Genomic DNA, 22,278 nt, shown 5'->3' on the forward strand with positions numbered 1-22,278 from the left:
TATAGCAACTAACATACCGTGATCCTTTTGGAACGGAAAACCTAGGGTTACAGCAAACCCTGGCCAGAGCAAATAAAACATGAGCTTTCTGATTTGTCTGGTTCCCAGGTTTGTATTCAGCAGGTAGCAGTTAAATGATTGTAGTTATCAATATAGTAGTGGGTGTTCATGATAGTTGAAGTATCGTGACTGTCGTACTTTGTGTGTACATTTATGTGTTAGACGAGAAACAATGTTCAAAATAAGCCACAAAATGAATAAAAATATAGCAATCATTTATTAACTTTTTAATTACGAATTACGAACGGGATGGTTTTGATGATTTTGAGTCATGCTTCAAGACGCCAGCGTCTTTCTTCATAAGAATTTGAGCAGCGACAGCTGTGGGAGAATATTGCCCCAGAAATGGACATAGCGCATCCTCAGCCTCTGCCTCACATAGCCGCGGTTCATCTTGGAGTTGATCTCTAGGTACTGGTGGCTGTTACTGTCGAAACGGGGCCAGGTCGCTGGCACGTCCAGACCCCTGTTGGGGTCACTGAGGAGGGAAACAAAATAGCATGTTAGCATGGCAACAAACAAAGACAGTTGGAAAAGGGCATGGCTCATTGGAATTCATTACAAGTTTCGTAAAAGGTCTCCAATGAGTTGACGAATACACCTTGCCTTTGGGCAAAGGCAAGGTGATTGTGCGAAGCACATTAATTTTTTGTGTATTTTATAAATAAAGGAAAGATTAAAAAAAAGCCTTTCAAGTTTATCGCTGACTTGAATGTTTATGTTTGACTTGGGTCATCATCGTTCCGCAGATCGTTTTTTTACCCAGACTTGGCGAAGTTGGTCCAGTAGTGGATGAGGTAGCGGGAGACGTCCCTGTGTCTGGGCCAGTACCCCAGTGGCGAGCTGAGGGGCTTCCCGAACACATACTGCAGGTCGTCAGCGTGTTCCGCTCCCATCCAGCTGGGGTAGGGCAGCAACAGACCCCCCATGCGGTTGGGCTGGGAGAACAGGTAGGAGTACGTCCGGCCGCTTCTGCCAATTCTTTAGTGGGACGAAACCGAGGAGAACCGAGAAGAATGGTTACCAATGCAACAGATGAGGACACTGAGGACAGTAGAGCTTGATTGCACCTTATAGAAGTCCTGACAAGCAGTCTCTAATAATGAAAGGAACAAGCTCTTATATACACACACGCATATAGCTTTAACTATTAGCATCTTAGCTAGCTCTACCTTAGCTTTCGACAACATTAATTCATCAAACAGTAGGACTATCTTTTAGGTTGTTTCTGCACATGAAGCATTTACTTAAAAGACAAGGCAAGCTTATTTATTTATCCAAACCAGCTGGCCTTAAACACAAGAGAAATGGAAAATAAAAGTATAAGATGGTAAAAGAATACATTTTATGTTATCGACAAACATTTGAATACAATTATTGAAATGGGATGTGCTTGCATGTTCTCTTACGTGGCATTGGCATGAAGATAGAGGGCTGCCTGGGTGGGAATCAGAAAGATGTAGTCTGTCCCGATCTCCACCAAAGTCTTCTTGATGGTCTCCTGGTCGGGGTTTGTTCCCCAGGTGGAGCTGTAGGTGAGGAATCCACTCTCCATGCCGGCCAGGCCATTCTCCTTAGTGTAAGAGCCCAGGAGTCTTTTCACATCATTCCTGTGGGGAGAAACATTGGTGTTTCCAAAATTAAGTCCAAAACATATTAATTGCAGATTTTTTGCAGAAGTAAACTATTTTGGTGGATTAATTAAATTATTAATTGGCACATAATTAGAGAATAGTAGTCATCATAGTAATAGTTTAATTTGTATGAAAACATTATTCATTATTTATTCAAATTCAGGGAGAGAAAGGCCAAATTAACCAGAAGATGTCAGTAATGCTGAAGCTAACCTGCCTCAGAAAAACATGAAAGGTACAGGTAAGAACAGGTGTATGGAATCAAACCAAGAAAATTAGAAAGCAAGAATAGATTAGTAAAAAGAAAAAAGATAAAGTAAAACCCTGAGGAGCTGCCCTGAGATATCTGAAGAATAAATAAAGATCTATCAGAAGTCCAACCAAGTAGAGAATTCAGCTCACGATTGGGAACATTTTCTCTTTTTAGTATGTCACAGTTTTACATGAATGACCAGAACTTACACAGGCGTGTTTAACAGGTGGCTGTTGATGGTGGGCACGTCCAATGCCGTGAAGAAGTGTCCGTCCATATCATTCACACCAGCGATGTAGTCGATGTCAGCAGCGTTGTGGAACAAGGTACTTGGCTCATCGGGGAGGAAGTCTCCGTCAATGGTGGCTGCCAGGACCAGGTTAAACACCACAGGGGCTGGTGTAGATGGACACAATACCACACTTTTAACCAGATAGACAGTGGCACATTCCTTGTGCATTAGTGCGTGGGTGACAGAGTTGTTCAGAGGATATTCTAGATCCAACCCACTGTGAGTGGAAGAGTGTATCTATGGTCCACTTCATCCATGTGTTGTGGAGAAATTAACCCAGTTCCTGCCGGGTAATCACAGAAAAGCTGGAGCATGAAAGTCCTCGGTCCAATTTAGAAGGGGCAAATCCCTGATCAATGGTCCGACTTTTCCATGATTTTTTCTCGGGAAACAGAGTTGATGTTGCAGACCGCAAGGTTTTGATCAGGCATCTCGCTTAGGTATACATCTTTCTTAGGTATAGAATCAATGCTACTACACCTACACCCTAGCCAAAAGGTTGATCGCTGAGAAGCTTAGTGTTTAGCTCAGGCAAGGGGTATAACTGCTCTGCTAATGGACTTACAATCAGCGGAGCTAGAGAATGGGATGGTTCCTGCCATTGTGAGGGACACCGGGTCAGTCATCTTAAGACAGGCTGCCATCCTGTCATCGGTGGGGCAGTTCACTTTCAGAGCTACCTGGAGGGAAGAGAGAATGACCAAATGTAATTAGCAGTACTTTCAGTCAGGACAGTCGGTCCAAAATTTGATCAGAAAGTATGATGTTTAATGAAAGTGGGATTTATTTGAAACGGTCCACTTAATAATAAATAATATAGTTTTATCAATGCATTTATATAGTGCTTTCCAAGGCACTTGAAGGAAGTTCTGAAGTTCTGATCAATACCTCTTCTGCAAGCCTCCGCGGGTTTCTGTTGACGGCCCAGGGACAAAGGGCCGTACCACTCTGAGAGATAGCTCTTTTGAACAGCCCTTTGTTATGGGGAGTGATAGTCTTGTTGCGGTACAGACACACACACAAACACAATAACCGATGACAAGTTAGAAACATTTTACAATTCAGAACCCTGGATGTTTTGGGCAACATTGATCATGTTGAACACCACTGAAACTCCCATAGTATTTGAGATTTGTTTGTAGCGTTGGTCACACATCCAGGGGGGAATCTTTCCTCACCTGGAAGCTAACACTGGCTCCACCAGCCGACTCCCCGAAGACAGTGATGTTATCGGGGTCTCCTCCGAAGGAGCGGATGTTCCTGCTGACCCAGGCGATGGCAGCCTGCTGGTCCCACAGACCATAGTTACCTGGGAACAACGTCAAGGCCCCATTAAGGTGTTTCACTTCAGAATAATTGCTGACACAGCAAAAAACATCAGAACAAATGTCAGTTGCGTGGTCTTTTGGCCACCGAATGGCGATACCTTGTAGGCTACTATTGTGTCTATTTTAACAAATTGAATCAAACCGGTGAAGCTTTTCATACTGATGTATGTGTTCCCTAAATCAACGGTCATTTACCAGGCATGCCAGAGTCTCCAGTGCTGAGGAATCCCAGGGGGCCCAGGCGGTATGCGACAGTGACCACGATCACGTCCCCCCTGTCTGCTATCTCCTGCCCGCTGTATAGGTAGTTGTTCAGGAAGTTGGCCCCCATGGAGCCCCCCACCAGGAAAGCCCCTCCATAGATCCACACCATGACTGGGAGATTAGTGGACACTAAGAAAATACGAGAGCAAATCAAGATCACATCGAGAGTTGAGAGTTTGATTTCCGACATGAGAAAAAACAATACATCTTGAGTAAGAAACCGACTTAAAGGGAAACCGTTAAGCTATGAGTTCAAGTTCAAGTTCAAGTGTTTTTATTTGTCACATACAATAAATTGAAGTGAAATGTTAAAGGGTCAATGCTCCACACTGTGCAAAAATAAATAAAAATATAAAATAAAATAAATTAGTTAATTTATTTATATAAAATAAAAAAATGTAAATAAAATCAAATTTAAAAATAAGGTATTGATGAGGTGATGCCGCTGTTGACGCTGAAGGGGTACACCATGTCTCCGTCCAGGCCGGGCGTGTCCACGAAGGTCAGCAGGCTGAACTTCTTCTGCTTGGAGCTGGAGACCTCAGCGGACAGGTAGTCGGTCACACCCAGGGGCGGCCCCAGCACATTTGGCGCTCTAGGCGAGGGGGCCGCCTGACCCGCCTGTAGGGAGGGCCGCGCCTTCACACCTTTGAACTCAAGGAAGGGTCGGAAGTTGGGGTAGAGGTGCAAGGTGGCGTTGCCCGTCAGTGATTCTCTCTTGCGACCGCTTGTAATGAAGGTGAAGCCTTGAGTCTCAATAGCCACGCCGGTCTTCTGAATGTGCTCCTCAATATACCAGTTGATGAAGGAGCTCTTCCCTGCCGAGTGGTTTCCCATTTATCATCACGAAGATCTTCTTCCGTGGAGGTAGGAGATGCACGTCCACACTGCTGGCGATCTTCACCAGACCGTGTTCGCTGTCGACGTACAGATTGTGGCACTCCTTCAGAATGCGCTCCCCGGGTGCGGTCGTGGTGGTCTCCAAAGGATTCGCCACCGCGCGGGGCTTTCTGCTCGACATGGTGACAGCAGCGCGGAGCGGCGGCTGCTGCTCCGGAGAACGATACTTTAGGACTGTCTGCGGGGGAAGAGTTACGGTGTTGCACTCCAAGCCTGTTGAGTCCGGGCCGCCCCGCTGCGCCCTGCCGAGCGCCCTCTTCCTCCTCAGTCTGTCCCGGATCCCCCCTCTTCTCCCTCTGTGTTTTGACCGTTTCCAGGGCTTGTCGCTATTACTGTTATGACCGTCAGTTTGTCGGAGAATCTCAGCTGGAAACGCCGACTTGCTGTCAAAAGATGTGCTAACATAAAATATGCCGCACTGATCCCTTATTTCTAAAAGCATTTGGTGATCATATGTGATCATACTAAAAGTCACATCAGTAAAAAAGATTAAATATAAAATAAAATAAAAATAGGTAAAATGCACAGTCTAAACATAGAGACCCTGACGGCGTCTGGACACAGCCGCGCCGTCTAGTTCTACATTGGTCCAGAATATGCAACTCCATAAAGGAGCAATGGTGTCCGTTGTCCAACAGTGCTTTTATGCGAGAAATAGCTGAGCATGAACGATCCCCTTCTACTAATATCAGTCCTAACCTGAACGATGATGAGGGACCCAGATGTTGAGATAAAGGCAGTCCTCGCTACCACGGGTGGAAGTCATGATAAGGTTCAACTGAAGGCACCTCGGCCGAAATTCAAAGGCCTTAAGGATTCCTGGAAAAGAATGAAGGTTAAATGTAAGATAGATACAGAAAATTAAGAGTCCACACAAAATAATTCCAATTTCAAATTCCGAGGGGAACTTAAGCCGAATAATGTTGCATTGTCTTTTAGCTGACCCCTTGTCTTATAGATGCATATTTTCTCCACAGCTCCCTGAATTCCAAAGTTTAATATTTTTTACCCACCGTCCCATCCAGGGTGTCGCTCTGGTTTTTCGAACCTTCCGGGCTTTCCAGCAAAGGGAATTCCCTTGAAAACGTCCATGTGGTGTTTGTATCCCAGGCGGATGTTTTTGCCCTCCACCAGGCCTCCCTCGGTGTACACGGTACCCAGCTGCAACGGAGAAAAAAGGCAGTTAGGAACCTCACTTAATATGCTTTTACTTTGAAAAAAACGTAGTCGTCCGAATTTATTACACATTTATTTTTTTATTACATTTTTTACAACTATTGAAACACATTTTATTATACTAATACTAAAATATTTTTTTATGGTTCAGTTTCTTTATACAAATCTATATTTTTGTAGTTTCACCTAGTATTATCATTTGCAATTTATTTTTGATAAGATATATTTCAAATATTAAATCATTTGAAAAACATTACTAACTATTGCCCTTAAATTCTTAACTTACCTAAAGTCCCAAATTAAAGGTTAAAGTAAATGAAAATCATTATTATACAAAAAACACACTTACAGAAGCCCCAGAGGCCATCTCCAAAAAGAGACCAATGGCAACCAAAAGCCCGAGTGCGCGCATCATGTCTGAATAGTGAGGTTGGTGGTTCTGGACTAGTGGTATAAATACAGGAGACCCCGCCCACCTGGTGCGCCTGACAGATCATCACTGTACCCGACCTTCCATCGTCGGCTTTCTCCTCCACTGCTGATAAAACATACACACGCCCCATACCATGAAATCAAAGTTACAATTATGTACAATGACTTCGTTTGAACAGGTATACTTATTAATTTAAATACAAATGTTTCCCATAGTCCTCATTTAAACCTGATATTTAAAAACAATATATATATTATATATATAAAAACAACCTGCGCTTATCTTTAAAAAAATGTGCACGGAAAGAAATATTTTCCCTGTGTTAATATCAGCAGGCAAATAATCAATTTTCAGTTATCTCAAGGAAGCTACGCTTCCTTTTAGTTTAAACTCCCTTCAAAATGAGGGAAATAATAGATGAGAGAAATAAAGAATTGTGGAAAATATTTTTATTTGCATTTTTTCCATGAAGAATGATTGGGCAGAGTAGGCCAGGCCTTTCAACAACATTATGACACATTTTTGCTTAATTTTTATTTCCTCCAAAATACAATCAAATCCCATCAAAGTATCATCTTCATAAACACCTTGATTATTGGAGTACTTGCAGTACAGGGGATACAATGGTTACTCATACATCTTCACTGACTGAAGACTGGGGAGAACACTGGTCCAGAAATGCACAAAGCGCATTCTCATCTTCTGCCTCACATTGTCTTTGTTCATTTTGGCGTTGATCTCCAGAAACTGGTGTCCGCTAGTGGTGAACTTGGGCCAGGTTGTTGGCACTTTCAGTCCTTTATTGGGGTCTCTGTTCGGGAACACCATCAGAAAAGCAGGTTTCATTAACATTGAAGGACTTATTCTGATATGGCAGGCAGTCATCATTTCTGCATAATATTAATGTTAAAATATAAATCAAACATTTTTGACCTCCATTGAAAGTCACTTTCTCTTAATATACTTTCCATCAATATAATGGTAATTCCCGTTACACTTAATAAGAACATTTGTGACGTAATTATTGTATCATCCGCATACGGCAGAAACGCTCACTGAACAATATACTTCTATTTTGAAAGCATTTAAAGTAGTATTAGAATGTTTTGTAAATAAAATTATCATTATCATGTCTAAATATACAGAATATCAATATAAAGATAACTGACTTTGCAGTTGAAAAAAAAACACTTATCACCCTTCCCACTCCCTAAACTTTCCAAGCCACCCTCAAAATGCAAGGCTTGCTGAAAAAACATTGAACTCGATTTCTCTACGCTGCTGCAGAGTCAGGGCGATTGACCTAGATCCTTGTAGCCCTAAATTAAGTATATAAGGCTGTCTACAAGAACGTGCTTTTTAGAGAACATTAAAAAAATGTTTTGCATATTGTTACTGTAACAGGAAAACACACATGAATCAATTAATAATTGTAACCAGCATACAGCATAAACTCTGATTGATTTTACCCGGTCTTGGCAAAGTTGGTCCAGTAGGCAATCATGTAGCCAGAAAGGTCACGGTGGCTAGGCCAGTAGCCCAGCCAACTGCTGAAGGGTTTCCCAAACACGAACTGCAGGTCGTCAGTATGGTCTGCTCCCATCCAACTGGGGTAAGGTTTAGCCAGACCGCCCAGGCGGTTGGGCTCTGAGAACAGGTAGGAGTAGGTACGGCCAGACCTACAATAAAATAGGAGATGTCCTTTATAATTCGTTTTCATCTAATCATCAAAACAATTATTTATTTAAATGTATTCAAGTTTTGCTCCTCAGGTTATATCCTCAAGCATGCATTACTCTGTAACTTATAGGAGGCCAGGAGTGCTAGAATGCATCAAGGATAGTCAGCAACACCAATCCCCAACCCCTACCCCTTTCCCCCCCTACCATCCCCAGCAACAGCTTTGAGGGTTGCCCATCAATATTGTAAATAAGAAAAAAAAGAAAAAGGTTAAATCAAAAATAAGATAACAATGAATGAAAAAAATAGTTTTGCTCACTTGGCGTGGGAGGCGTGGAGATAGAGAGCAGCCTGGGTGGGGATCAGGAAGATGTAGTCCGTTCCGATGTCCACTACCGTCATCTTGACCGTCTCCTTGCTAGGATTGGCTCCCCAGCCGGTGGTGTACTGAGAGAAGGCAGCCTCCTGACCCGCCTTCCCCTTGACTTTGGTGTAGGCGCCCAGAAGGGCCCTCAAATCCTCCCTACAGAGACACCATGTTGGGGATGAGACCTACCATCCATCTCACCGTCTTCGATATCAAACTGTGGGTTGCCTGCTGTGATCCATTAGTGGGTTGCAGGGTGGCCTTTTCTACATGTCTTATATCTTGTATCATTTTAACATTAACAAGATTAAAGCTTGAAAAGAATAATCTTGTATTGATGCACAATACATTTTGAGCATTTATCACCTGTATACCATGCACATTCTGATAACTGCTAACTTCAAGTTAAATTCGATATTTTGCCACAACAGGCAAAAACTCTCACTCAAGCTTGAATCCTACTAGCTTGAGTCCTACTAGCTTGAGTTTGAATAGCTTGAGTCCTATTAGCTTGTCGCTGGCGGAGGTCCTGCGAGCTTGGTTCCACCTCCAGATGTGGGCACATGTGATGACCATACTCACACTTTGGTGTCCACCAGCGGGCGGTTGATGGAGGGAATGTCCAGTCCCGTGAAGAGGTGCCCGTCCATGTTGTTGACACCAGCGAGGTAATCGATGTCAGCAGTGTTGTTGAACAAGTTACCGGGGTCATCTGGGAGGAAGTCCCCATCGATGCTGGCTGCCAGGACCAGGTTGTTCAATAGTGGACCTGGTCGAATGGACAAGAGAGAGCCATTGTAAATAATGTTCGGCCCACCCACTTCATGTATTACCTATAAGAGACGTGCTTGTTAGCCTCAGACATGGTTGCAATGACAATGGTGGACTTTGGTGAAAATTATTGATTTATTTTTCCTTTAAAAATGACAGAAAAGGTAAGAAACGTTGCAACAGGAGGAACTTCGGCAGTATATATTAATAGATACATTTCCGATTCATGCAGAACATATTTGATCAATTATATTAACTGACTGCACTTTAAAGGTGTACACAACTACATTACAATATGTAGTGTGCAGCTGCAGACATTTTGTAAACTCTGCTTTAACAAAACCCAGCGGTAGACATCCGGTTGATAGTCGATGTGGATACTCACTGTCAGGGGAACTGGTATAGGGCATGTTGCCAGCCATGGTGAGGGCCACCGGATCCGTCATCTTCAGACATGACGCCATTGTTTCATCAGTAGGGCAATTGACCTTCCGAGCCACCTATAGGGGAAAGAGTAATACTATTCATCTGTAATTGTTTTTGTCAGGGGGAAAGAATAGTGTAGTAGAGGTAAGGGTGTTTGACTTTCAACCAAAGGCTTCAGGGTTTGATCCCCCAAAGTCTGCAGTCTACCTGTTGTTTAATGACAAGCCATTCACTGTAAGTTGCTTTGGATCAAACTATATAAAAAGCACCTGGTTAATAGTAATTTGTTATGCAGAGCAATGCATCGCAAGCACTCTACTCGTTAGAATTAGTCCAGCCCAGTGAGGTTGCTTTTTGAATGATTATGTGATTGAACGTGCTCATTTGAGTCACATGACCCAAACCAAGAAGCTGGAAAACGTTTCACTGAACAATTTTATCGTTGGTTGTCTGTATTCTTACCGACTCGGCAACCGGGCGGGGGTTTCTGTTGACTGCCCAAGGGCACAGGGCAACACCACTCTGGGAGATGGCCCGTTTAAAGAGCCCCTTGTTGTGGGGACTCAGAGTCTATACGCACACACAGAACATACAGAGAAAAATGTTATAGACCATAAACTGTGATTTAAGTGGTCTTTTCCCTTTCTGGCAACACCTTCGATAAGCTATTCACATTATTTTATTTAATTATGAATTAAACATCATTACCTAAACCATAGATGTTAGAATCTGAATCTGATCCAACCCATCATCTGTACTGACATGAGTTCAACATTTCTATCTGATTCATTTCCTAGACCTTCCTTGACCTCTGACCTGTAAGCTAACACTGGCTGCACCAGCCGACTCCCCGAAGAGGGTGACGTTGTCGGGGTCTCCTCCGAAGGAGTGGATGTTCCTGTGGACCCAGGCGATAGCAGCCTGCTGGTCCCACATACCGTAGTTACCTGCAGTAAAAAGTGATTATTAGCATCCTATTAAATTCACCATAAAATCTTCTAAATTACGAAAACTTGGAGAGTTGGTATCTCTAAGCGATCTACCTGGTAGACTTGAGTCTCCAGTGCTGAGGTAGCCCAGGGCGCCCACACGGTATCCTATGGTGACTACGATCACGTCCCCCCTGTCGGCGATCTCCTGCCCGCTGTACAGGTAGTTGTCGAGGAAGTTTGCCCCCATGGAGCCCCCCACCAGGAAACCCCCTCCATAGATCCACACCATAACCGGCAGTCCAGTGGACACTGATGGGGCCAAACAAAGATTAACACAATTTCTTAACAATTGAAAAGATCATGGTGTTTTTCTCTTCAAAATAAAAGTCCCCTTTGTGGCGGGCTTTAAAAGGTGTATTACCCTCTCTGCCGTGAGGGACCCAGATGTTGAGATAGAGACAGTCTTCGCTGCCTCGAGTGCCGGTCTGGAGAAGATTCAGCTGCAGACATCTCTTCATGAACTCTGTGGCCTTCAGAACGCCTTAATATAGAACCAGGACAGTTAATGCCGTACCAAATGTCCCAGCACTGTGAATGTGTCTATAAAATAATCAATGGAAACAGCGAGATTCCAGATGTAGCAGTTTTGTTTTACGAAATTAAAATTATATCTAAAACAAGCTCACCATCCCATCCAGGGTGTCTCCTGGGTTTCTCAAACCTTCCAGGTATAGCTGCGAAGGGAATTCCCTTGAAGACATCCATGTGGCGACGGTATCCCAGGCGGATGTTGGTTCCCTCCACCAGGCCTCCCTCCGTGAACACAGTTCCCAGCTGCCATGGAGGACAAGGGCAGTCAGGAGCATCACTTAATACTATACTTTTATTTTGAAAGTTCTCACTTTGTTCCATTTTGGACTTTTCTATACTTAAAGCAAGGAATATGTATATACATTGTACAAACAAACTGTATACATTGTATGCAGTCTAGGCAGTCTTGTTTAGGTCTTTGCATTGTGATTTTTTGTCTGAATTATTATCTTTTTTGAGTATTATTATTCTTTTGTAGATACCGTATCTAATTTATTTTACAACGTCGACAGAATCACCTGGATTGATGTAAACTTATGCTTATCGAAATATATGTAGGCCTAAAGGAATCGATTTACATTTGTATGTTATCAAAAGATTGATATCAACATTTTGAAAAAGTTTCTAGTTCATGCATATGGTCTTAAATGTGCTTTTCCAAAAACAGTATATTTTTTATGTTCAATTCACAAAAACATCTTGAGACTACAGACCCGGGTTAACACTGCTTTCCATCCTAGTTGTTCATTACACTTCCTAGGCAACGCCCCCTGGTTTATACAGCTGTCTAGATCAAATAAAAAATTCACACACTGACTCAGCCCCTCAGATATTCATAGACCTAGTCCTGGATGGATGATTAAATCTGATAAGAGGTATTGATCTTAATGTAAAATCCACGGGGGAATAATAACACTTTCTACATAATTTTCTGTTCATAGTCTGAATATTTCTGTTTAATGGTTACGTTATTAATGCCTACAACGATAAAGGGTCTGTATAAAATGATGAATTCATAGTGAAGAAGGTGCATAACTCACTGACTCAGCCGAGGCCGCCCCCCAGGAAAGGGCTACGACAACCAACACCCCCAGCGTCTTCATCATCATCGCGATCGGGAAATAAATGTAACCCCTAGCAGGTGATTCTTAGGTCTTATAAACACTGTCCGCCTGACGCACCTCCCACCCTATCCATTTCCCAGTAGTACTAAACTTAAAAGACTCAACAGACCTGTGAAACCGAGGGGGACCGGACGTCAACGTTACCCGCGGAGTCTCCGCCTCTCGGGGCCTATCCCTCTGCTGGAACGGTCCCCAGGAATGTCTCCGTAAAAATAATAATATATTAAACATATATTATATAGCCACATGTATATAGAAAGCTATTCAAGAAAGGTCATGAATAATGATATTGAGACGGTGGGTATGTCTCATTCCCTATTCAGGTAGCCTGCTTTTGCCTGTATTTGAGTGGTTTATAAGAGCTTAGAACACATCATAGTAAACCATTGGGCATGTACTGGCAAATATCTAATACAGTACTAGATCAGTTCAGAAGTAATGTCGGATATTTAGCGGATATGACCGGCACACTACAAATGTGAAGCCTGTGCACTTTTAGCTCCAAAATACAAAAAAAACACTTTGTAGAAGAAAACACAAATCTTTATTTACAAAATCCATTAACTCCATGTACGACGCACTGACACCATGTCTTCTTTGTCTATTCACATGTAATCCAACATTTCCGTCTCCATCTCGTTCTCGCTTCCCTCCGACGGGTGGAAGTCGTCCTCCTCGTCCGCCTCTTCGTCCTCCTCGTTGTCCTCCTCGCCCTCCGGCTTCCCGGCGTAGGAGGTCCGCTTGGAGGCCATGCTCAGCCCGGAGCGCCGTCGCTTCGTCGGCGTCGGGATCAACTCTGCAGGAGGGTCTTAGGGACGTTAAGAAAGGGTCATCATAGTTGAGCATGATATTGCAATTAAGTGTTTTTCAATACGTTAAAAGACTCGTTAGTATCTTTACGTTACCAATACGACCAATAATAGGATCAATACGTTAGTAGACTCACTGAAAAATAAAATTACAATTAATTAATACAACTTGAGTCTTTTCTGTGGTTCCCTAAGAGGGGCAGGTTATAAAAACAGCTTAGATAGACTATCCTGCCCTCTCAAATCTATACCACAAACGTAAGCTTCATTTGAACTACTGCTAGCATGGAGCTTATTCTGAGTGGAGGAACTGAACGCAGGGTTCCTTGTTCAGTTCCCCCCTCCAGCTAGCGTTTAGATCCAAGATGGCCACTGGGTGGTTCATCTGGCCCACAGCATGGGGGTGTTCTTCACGGCAGGGCTGCTCCTTACTTGGCTTCTGAGCTCGGACGACCTTCTTGATCAGGCCTGAGATGATGTCCCGCAGGTCGTCCGTTGTGTGAGGGAGACACCAGCCGTCTCTCTCGTCGCACACCTTCTCGTCGCCTTTGTTACGGTCGATCGCTTCCTTTATGCTGGACGTGCGACACGGGAACACAGGAATAATGAAACGCCTTTTCATAGGAGGGTTTCACATGATGTCATGCACGTTCCGAGCCGCCATCTTGTTACTTTTTAAGAATAAGAATAATGACAGGTCTCTTGTTTATTGCAAACATTTTGGTCAAGAGATACTAAGATGGCAGGCTTGAACTTGATTTATGATACTTCAGATCCTATGAACCCTGCTATTACAGAAAAACCTGACATGCATTAACTAACATATAGTTTAGACCTAAAAGTACATTTTAATAGCTTTTTTGGTTTGCGTCAGGTACAGTGTGTGCTGAGCAAGTGCCAAACAGTGCTGTACCTTTCCACGTCCAGGTCACAGAGCTGGTAGAACATCTGTCTGTGTGGGGGCAGCATTCCGTCCCTGAAGACGTACGACGACTCCTGCATAGGGGGAGGAAGGTCAGTTAGCCTGAGCGTGGGGTTCGTTCCAATAACATTGTGGTGCATCCTAGACCATTCAGTCAAATTTCAAAGAGGTGCAGTTAAAGAGAATATTTCCCCAAGAAAAGGGCTGTTTATTTGGCTGTATTATATTGATTTATATAGATTGTATATTTAGGGTTTTAGTGAGAGTAAACTAAGAGCCGATAAGAAACTGTGGAAAGGACAGGGAACAGGAATTTAAATGTAAATGTACTTGGTACAGAACAAATTTAAAAAAAAACACACCAACACACTGACTAACTAACTACTACTTAGCTAGCTATCTATCTAAGAAAAGTCCAAGAGCATCCTCGAACGATACAAAGATGCCGGATGACCATCTCCTTGGGTGCCAATTCAGAAAAAACTCTTCTTTTGTAGGTAACATGTTTGGGAAACAGTTGCAGTATCGCCAACTGAAAGTTGCTTTAGACGAGGGTGAAGGACACAAAGTAAACCATCCACTGAGTATTAGTGTCATCTTGAACTATCTATGAACATCTATGAACATCCTTTCTGTACCGGCAGCGATATATTGTTGCACTACTTATGACAAATGTACTTATTGTAAGTCGCTTTGGATAAAAGCGTCTGCTAAATGCCCTAAATGTTAATGTAAATCTTCCCAGCAAACACATTCGCAAAGAAGGTTACGTTTCAATTGATGTATATAATTGATATCTTGTCTGCACATTTGTATTGCTACATATAGTGCACGGTGAGCCGGTCGGGCCAGAAGGGACCCCACAGAGAACAGGGTGCCTTCAAGCCCCTGAATGTCTCCCTGAGCGGGCGTGGCTCGGCGGCTGACCTTCAACTGGTGCCGGACAGGGATTGGATAGCGGCTGGTGCTGGGACCCTCCTGAGGCAGCTCTGTCACACTGGCGGCCTGCGGAGCTGCAGCACACAACACAGTTCACGTTTCCTGCTGGATACGTTTTGTGTGACGTATTCTTTTGAGGACATTTTCAAAGAAATGCACCATTCAATACAGAAACTGTATCATTCAGTTCAACTAACCCTCGCTTTATTGCTTAACATGTGTAGAGTAAAAGTTTTGATTTTCCCTGTTAGAGCGAGTTGAGGAGGCCCTTTATTGAAAGCGTGATGCATGTAGCTATTGTAGTGCAGTGATGATGTGCACTGACCCATTTTGTTCAGTGTGATGGACAGGCTGTAGTCCATGGAGCTCCTCTTGGCTTTCACTGGCATGTCACTCAGAGAATACCCTTGAAGAGAGAAAACACACTTAGAAATATAGACACATGCAGCAGACACTGGTGCATGAGATGAACCTCTCACACACTGCCATGCGGGAAGGATAATCTAAGGTTTCTCTCAGCTGACAGATCATGGGTTTCACCCTAAATGACCGAAGCCTCCCTGTGAACAACCTGGATATAAGTTGTCATAGCTTTACATGAACTGAATGGTGACTGTTTCCCGCCAATGCAGCGGCGGATGGCGCTCAGATCCGCCACCGTAATGGGGCGTATAAACTCTACGCCTGTGAGTGGCGGCGTGGATCTACGCAGAAGTGCTGACACAGTGTGTGCATTGGCCTTGCACACCAACCATGGCGGGAAGACTAAAACATATAAGCAGAAGGCCGCTCCCCCCACAATCACCAATCAGAACAATATATCCTGCACGGCCCACAGAAAACCAGCCTTTCCCATGACACTCCCCCATATGCTTGGCTCTGATTAGCTCAAAGCGGCCGCTACCCCCAGGTTGTTTACCATGTCTGGTGCTACAGCGGATCCTGAAGTCTAGCATCTGGTATTTCTTGGACTCGGGGCTCTTCCGTGGGTCGTAGCCCAGCCTCACCCATAGGCTCCTCCAGGGCCCAGTCACCTAGGAAATCACAGAATCCAGAGCAGCAGATTGGTTAAAGTCTCAGCTAAAGTCAAAACACAATATATTAGCATTTGCTTTTTCTGATCATTGTTATTTGCTTTGTGAGACGTCTAAACTAATTTACCTTCTGTTCATTTATTAGGTATAGTTTTTGTCTTTCAGCAAACACAGTAGGACCCATGTACATAGAAACAATATCATTTTCTCTATAGGCCTCTTCTTATTATTAGAAGGAGGAGATCAGAATAAAAAGACAAATATAGTTGTGTTTTAGTGTAGTACTCTAGTAGGTCAGAGCAGGCAGTAAGAAACGTTATATTCCTTCATAAAAATATTGGCCAGTTATGTAGCAGCAATATTCTCCTGTATTTGAAAAAAAAAAACTCTTTGAGGTAATCTCACCATGTAGTAGGCCATGACGGGCAACAGCAATTTGAGTTTTTCAGGGTGGATGTCCAGGTTGCCCTTGACTGCGTTCCGGGACCAGATGGGCCGGCTCTCAAACATCTGTGAACGGTGTTGGTGGGGAGAAGATAAGGCAGTAGATAGACACGGCGGGATAAAAAAAACAACATTGGGCGAGGGAAACGGTTTTGGCCGAATATATCCGCTCTACCCAAACACAGTTTTCTGATGTGGGCTGTCAGTAAACATTCTCCGGAGCGAGGGGGAAAAGTAGAGAAGAAGTAAGAGCACAAGAAGATGAGAAGAGGTAGAATAAACATGAAGAATAACAAGAATACTAACAACATATTCCACATAGTATTAAACAAATATTTTGACAATCCGGTGTTTTTGTCGTGAGATGAGAACACCTGGGAGGAAGGTTGGCCAGCGATAAGAATGGAGATAGACCAGTCGGATCAAGCATGCACCACGATGGAAAGCTAAAATAAAAAAACTGTTGACAGTTGGGTTGCTTTGGCATGGAAGCAAAGAGAACTGTCTGGCAGTGAGATGAAGCGGCTTTACTGTGACTCAAATACAGAAGATAAAAATAAATATATATATATTATAACCATACAAACTAAACTTTGTGTGGAAGACACTAGGGACTGGGAGTTTATGAAGTAGTCTAATAAAAGCAAAAAAAGAAAGTAGTGAGTAAAGTAAAAATCATTTTTAACAACTACAATTATTCACATAAATGTTATTTTACAATTGTGCTGAAGCCTGAAATCCCAAGACCAAGTCAGAAATGGAGATAAGTCTGGAACCTCTCAGTTCCTTTTTGATTAACAAGGGGCGTTATCACCGGCGTAGAATTACAACCAATCAGAGCATCGGATATGTGCCATATCAACGGCAGCCATTATTGTCATGTGTGTGAATAAGAGTAAGAAGTCGGAGTGCATGATGGGACCACTGTTAACCTTCCAAACCTTTGGCAGGTTGAATAGTTAAAGATCCTGCCAATTCCTACACTGAAAAGTACCACAACCGGATTCCCTGGCAAATGTATTAATCTACCAACACATTCTACTTACCTCATCTTCATGATTCCTATGTATAGCTACTCTGCATTCGGTCAGTTGTGATTCTTAGAAACTCTTTTTTACAGTTACTCCACGTATTTGAATTAATGCGTGAGGGGTCCATTTATAGTCGGATGACAGTTCTACACCGAGATCTCTTGCAGACTTTTGGGGTTTAAGGATGTGCCCACTTGGTGTGGCGTACTCCGAGAGATGTGATGTAAAGGGAAGCTCGTCAAGTATGGTAGATTTGTTTGTCGTGTACCGAAGCAACATGAACTTGTCCTGGTGTAGCACCATGTTGTTCTTCTTGGACCGTTCAATTATGCTGTCAAGGTCTGTCAAGGTCACGCCTAACAGATCGAAACAATATACGCTAGCCTGTGTTGCTTAGTTACAATTTTGCTGTCTTTAGGGACTGGATTTGCATAATGGAAGAATGATTATTGGTTTTTAACAAATTATCGCATTTTATTTTGCTGCGTGTCAGATCTTACAAGGTTGTTTATAGAAACTGTTTTAGTAGCGGTTTTATAAAAGCAATAAGCAACTCGAGGCTGTGATCTACAGTGATTGGATAAGAGGTAGGGGGGCTTTAGCCACAGCCTATCGACGCCCCCTAGCTGTTGGTGAAATCACTGCAACACGGCCCCTCGCCTCCTTATTGATTATACGTAACAGCTACAAATAAATATGAATAAATATGAGAGGAGGGGCCACTTGGCTTCCTGTTCCGATGCTGGTGGACCCCCGACCCGACCCCGGGGGTTTTACCGGTAACACAGACCTTTCTGAGGGTCTGCTCGGTCGTCACGTCGGACTGCTTGATGCAGACCCTCTGCCAGTTGAGGCGGGCCGCCTCCATGCACTCCGAGGGCACGGTGGCGTCCGCAAAGCTCACAAAGATGGCGTTGTGGTGCCGCCGCACTCGGTTCAGGCCGATGAAGTTCTCCTTGGTCATGGGTAACTGGCTGTGAAGGGAGACGATCCGTCATCATGTGGGTCTCATGGTTGGATTTGCTCGACATTGTTGATCATTGAGCAGGATTGGATTGACAATATTGCCATTACATTTGTTTGTTCGTTATTATTACTGCTAAGAGGTATTATAACCATACTAACTTGTGGTGGATGTCCGGACGGTAGTTGTAGTCGACTGGGGTGTCCAAGCGGGAGAAGATGGGCGGGGGCAGGAAGAAGGGCATGGGCTGCTCAAAGAACTCCTGGTTCTCAAACGTACGCAGGATGACCTTGTCGTACAGAGACGTGTGTTTCCCGTCTTCCGAATGCAAAGCCAGGCACTGGAAGTCCGCCATCCCTGAAATGAGTCGGAAGACCTGTGAGCGAATCGACCGCCGGTGTGGGGCTGAACGAAAATACTAAAGCAGAAGAAACATAAATAACTGGAAAATGCATAGAACTTAAATTATTATGAGAAATTAAGTTAAACGTATAATATACTTTTTGAGGTTTCAAGCTAGCCCCGGTTTATATTTTTTGCGGCAAAGAAAACCTCAGCACGCCCCCTCCCTACCTGCGCTCTCCAGACATCGGCCACCTTCCAAAAGTGAGGCTCCCTTTTTTGAGATATAACATGACATTTCTCAACGCTGCTTTGTCAACGCATTTTTCCCTGATACTTACCCTGAAGCCGGTGTCAGCATAATCAAATGTGTTTTAGAGCACATATTTGCATTTTTATTCAAAACATATTTGCACATTGTAAATTTAAGAAGAAGAGTAAACAACATGAAAATGTATAGAAAAATCGAATGTAGAACAACCTGAGGAAGAAGAACTAGTGTTAATAAGATGAAATTGCCGAGAATTGTATGTAGAATTACCTTGAAATTTGTATGTCGTGCCGATGACTCCGAGCACCTCCATGTGTAGCTGTGTGTCCTGGGGGTCTTTCTTGCGGACCCGTCTTCTCACACGGAGCAAGAGGTTGTTGGAGGGAAAGCGGTTTCCGCACAGAGAGTGGCAGAAGGGATCCTTGGGCCGGTAGCGCAGCTCCAGCCGCCGGTTGGGATCAGCGTAGGTCTGAAAGAAGTACCATTTATCAGACAGCACGCATGACGGCTTTGTTATGTTCATTTCAACATGGGGTGTGACAAAGACAATGCCCTGACTCACAGCAGGAATATGATTATTTGAAACGTTATAGACTCATTGAATCATGGGGAAGGTTGAGTGTGAGTTACTCTGTTCGTATATTGTTAATCATAAATCCGAATTAGAATGTTTTTTGCCAAATAGGCCTTGGTCCCACATACGATGATTTGCTGCATGCTGCAGTAAAACAAGATATTTAGGATACAATACAGTGTTGGGGGTAACCTTGCACAAGTTATCCTTGTAGAAAAATATATAAGCATTATTCCACATATTTGGCATTAACCATTTAATTTATTTTGGTGCATATACAAGTCATGAGCTGTATGTTGCGCTGACCTTCGACAGTACTTTCTCGCCTCCGATTGTCTCAAGCATCTTGTCCACATTTGCAATCAGCGCCGGGTACTCAATGCACACGAGTTTATTATAGTGAAGTTTGACCGCCGAGGAGCTGCCAGACCCGGGCGACACGTCCTCTCCCTCGGTTGATATCTTCAATTCTTTCAAGGTAAACCTCAGTTTATGTTCACTGGAATCTGACATTTCTGAGAATATAGCGGTTTATTATATAACAATGAGTTATGAAATGAGTTAACTCAAAGCATTTTGTAAACCAAGTGTGCACTGCAGCGAGGAGGCATTGTTTACTCCATTGCTAAATCCGTCCGGGAGGAAACATTTCTGTCTTATGATCGTTCCGTGTGTTCCGAACGATAGTTAAGCTTATTTTTTTGGCAATCTGTTTTAACTTAAAAGCTTAATAATAAGAAAGGGAGGCATCGAGATTTTTTCCACATGCAATATATTCAAGATATCAATGCAAATGTATTGAAAAATAAATATAATAAAATGTTGCTATTATTCAAGTTTTCCAATTTCTACCACAAGGTGTCAGCAGGGAAAACAATAATGATCCCGTACAACGTCTACACATTTTCCACCAGTGAATTTAATTCTGCGTTCTGGTCAATAATTAGTGTTTTGTTCATTATTTTTTAAACATTGAACGTGCCATGACATGTCATTCTTACAACTTAGGGGACATCTAGCTCTTGCTTATATACAACTGACACAGATACAGTGAGACAATTAGTCAGTTACAATGATTTAACGCTGACTAAAGTCTTCAGGTTTTTATGAGGAAACCATGGCAGAGGGAGATGTACTACACTACTGTTGCTCAGAGTTCATTTAGTGTGATCTGACTGTTGAGCTTAAATAAATGCTGGCGGTGTATACTTTCTTTAGCAACGATTACTATGTTGATTTTGTTTGCTTTTGTACCTGCTTGACATATTGATACAAGAAGTCAGGGCATGCCTAGATTTTAAAGACAACATCCACTGACCCCTTTTCGAATGAGTCCTGTGATGGTTGGTCTACTTAAAAGAGAGGCTCACGAGATACGAATGACATATCATTTATTATTATTTCTAAACATGAAATAATAGGCAAATGACTTGGAATAAACCAAAAGCCCATATAATGAAAACCTTTTCTTTTACAATCAGAAACCTGGCCATAATATTATTATTTAGTATTATTAGTAGGCCTATTAGTTATTAGTATTATTTCTACACGAAATGATAAATAAAATAAAATAAATAAAGAATCTTCTTTGATTACGATTTCATATAGACGTGTAGATGTTATTGTCAATTTATCTAATTTTCCATCTTTCTTAAAACATTTTTTTGTATGACAACGCAGCGAGTTAGCAGTGGCATAAAGTCGCAGAGGATTTGAGAGAATTGCAGGGTGCTGCTATCTTTCCCGGGTCCTCCCTACTGCCGGGCTGGCGTGTTCCAACCGTCGGCCATGTGCTGGCGCCACGATAAGCCTATCGTCCGCCCTCCTCTGCCGGGCTCTCACGGTGCATCTCCAGCTGCCACCCCCAGATTTCAACCATTCTCTCGTATTAAGACATCTGTCTCCAAAATCATCTGCTTTGCGCGTTGGCCGCTGATAGCCTACCACCACATCACTAACTTCGCCCTGGTTGTGTACATTTTTTTTTAATCATGCTTGTATATCACCGGTTCCGGTTCCGCCGCTGATGGTTAGAGCGTGTTGGATTGACAGGTCCATATTTGGACGGGCAAAGAGCAGGGCTGTCGTCGCACGTGAGGACAGAGCAGAAGGGCGGTATCGCTATGCAGACACTTGTGAACTAGATCACTTCCTGCAGGGTCCGATTGTTTTAAAGGGAAATCTAAAAACAAAACAAAAGTTCCGGCCAAGTGCATCCCCAAACTGTAATGAAGTGTTAACATGTACACAATACATGCTCATGGCCTATACATAGGCCTAGAGATCCTTCTATCATGCGCTTCCTGTAATTGGCCATATAGTAATATATATTCCATTTATAACCTAAGCATCATACCATTCAAATGACCGTACAGCATACTCATGACTTACTGTCCGACCTTAGGGAAACACTTTTATTCAACCGCTACAACATGCCTACAATCACAATTTTATATTATTTATGTTTCTCTACTTCTTTCCTAAATCTATATTAGGCCTAACGCACTAATCCCAGTTTACTTTTCATGTGACTAACAGAACAGGATTCTAGCAGTATGTGACCCATAATGCCTTGCCCCAGGGCCACAGTACACGGACCTAAACCCTGGAGGCCTTCAAACAAAGAACGGGCCAACCGCGCTTTGCATAGAACTCGTTTGCAAAACAAATGAACTTCTCAGCACACGCTCACTGTCTGTGTGGTGTGGGTGTTTGCG

The 22,278-nt window shown here is 43.1% G+C and overlaps 3 protein-coding genes across 4 annotated transcripts; all 3 read right to left on the minus strand.

The window, feature by feature from the left end:
* Positions 1–272: 272 nt before the first annotated feature.
* Positions 273–6,325, minus strand: LOC130372688 (bile salt-activated lipase-like). The gene is made up of 11 exons (XM_056578819.1): positions 6,257–6,325; positions 5,745–5,892; positions 5,431–5,550; positions 3,763–3,960; positions 3,418–3,548; positions 3,128–3,235; positions 2,805–2,919; positions 2,157–2,343; positions 1,470–1,670; positions 823–1,041; positions 273–538 (listed from the first exon to the last, which is right to left on the minus strand). The coding sequence occupies exons 1-11, from the start codon at positions 6,320–6,322 to the stop codon at positions 358–360; spliced, it is 1,674 nt and encodes a 557-aa protein (XP_056434794.1). The 5' UTR covers positions 6,323–6,325; the 3' UTR covers positions 273–357.
* A 451-nt stretch (positions 6,326–6,776) lies between these two features.
* LOC130372447 (bile salt-activated lipase-like) lies at positions 6,777–12,380 on the minus strand. Its single transcript, XM_056578451.1, has 11 exons — positions 12,148–12,380; positions 11,203–11,350; positions 10,938–11,057; positions 10,628–10,825; positions 10,401–10,531; positions 10,047–10,154; positions 9,544–9,658; positions 8,970–9,156; positions 8,340–8,543; positions 7,810–8,019; positions 6,777–7,151 (listed from the first exon to the last, which is right to left on the minus strand). Exons 1-11 carry the CDS (start codon positions 12,214–12,216, stop codon positions 6,968–6,970), a joined length of 1,674 nt encoding a protein of 557 aa, XP_056434426.1. The 5' UTR covers positions 12,217–12,380; the 3' UTR covers positions 6,777–6,967.
* Positions 12,381–12,742: 362 nt separating this feature from the next.
* gtf3c5 (general transcription factor IIIC, polypeptide 5) lies at positions 12,743–20,192 on the minus strand. Of its 2 annotated transcripts, none has more exons than XM_056578825.1 (11): positions 19,868–20,192; positions 19,258–19,456; positions 18,536–18,731; positions 18,201–18,384; positions 16,341–16,445; positions 15,821–15,935; positions 15,227–15,307; positions 14,890–14,975; positions 13,954–14,036; positions 13,473–13,615; positions 12,743–13,027 (listed from the first exon to the last, which is right to left on the minus strand). In XM_056578825.1, the coding sequence occupies exons 1-11, from the start codon at positions 20,072–20,074 to the stop codon at positions 12,837–12,839; spliced, it is 1,590 nt and encodes a 529-aa protein (XP_056434800.1). In that variant the 5' UTR covers positions 20,075–20,192; the 3' UTR covers positions 12,743–12,836. The 2 variants fall into 2 exon arrangements, with proteins under 2 accessions (XP_056434800.1, XP_056434799.1); XM_056578824.1 differs by having other exon boundaries at positions 12,746–13,039.
* Positions 20,193–22,278: the final 2,086 nt, after the last annotated feature.

This window comes from Gadus chalcogrammus, chromosome 19 (genome assembly GCF_026213295.1).
Source record: "Gadus chalcogrammus isolate NIFS_2021 chromosome 19, NIFS_Gcha_1.0, whole genome shotgun sequence".
Classification (NCBI taxonomy): domain Eukaryota; kingdom Metazoa; phylum Chordata; class Actinopteri; order Gadiformes; family Gadidae; genus Gadus; species Gadus chalcogrammus.

Excerpts from the sequence above, each read along its gene's own strand:
- LOC130372688 (XM_056578819.1), bottom strand. The coding sequence starts at position 6,322 with ATGATGCGCGCACTCGGGCTTTTGGTTGCCATTGGTCTCTTTTTGGAG. Across the intron at positions 3,236-3,417 it reads GAGCCAGTGTTAGCTTCCAG|ACTATCACTCCCCATAACAA; the intron begins GTGAGGAAAGAT and ends TACCGCAACAAG. Across the intron at positions 1,671-2,156 it reads CACCTGTTAAACACGCCTGT|GAATGATGTGAAAAGACTCC; the intron begins GTAAGTTCTGGT and ends TTCTCCCCACAG.
- gtf3c5 (XM_056578824.1), bottom strand. The coding sequence starts at position 20,074 with ATGTCAGATTCCAGTGAACATAAACTGAGGTTTACCTTGAAAGAATTG. Across the intron at positions 15,936-16,340 it reads CCGTCATGGCCTACTACATG|GTGACTGGGCCCTGGAGGAG; the intron begins GTGAGATTACCT and ends GTGATTTCCTAG. Across the intron at positions 13,040-13,472 it reads CGTCCGAGCTCAGAAGCCAA|ACCCTCCTGCAGAGTTGATC; the intron begins GTAAGGAGCAGC and ends AACGTCCCTAAG.
- LOC130372447 (XM_056578451.1), bottom strand. The coding sequence starts at position 12,216 with ATGATGATGAAGACGCTGGGGGTGTTGGTTGTCGTAGCCCTTTCCTGG. Across the intron at positions 10,826-10,937 it reads GGTCCCTCACGGCAGAGAGG|TGTCCACTGGACTGCCGGTT; the intron begins GTAATACACCTT and ends TGGCCCCATCAG. Across the intron at positions 8,544-8,969 it reads CCGCTGGTGGACACCAAAGT|GGAGGATTTGAGGGCCCTTC; the intron begins GTGAGTATGGTC and ends GTGTCTCTGTAG.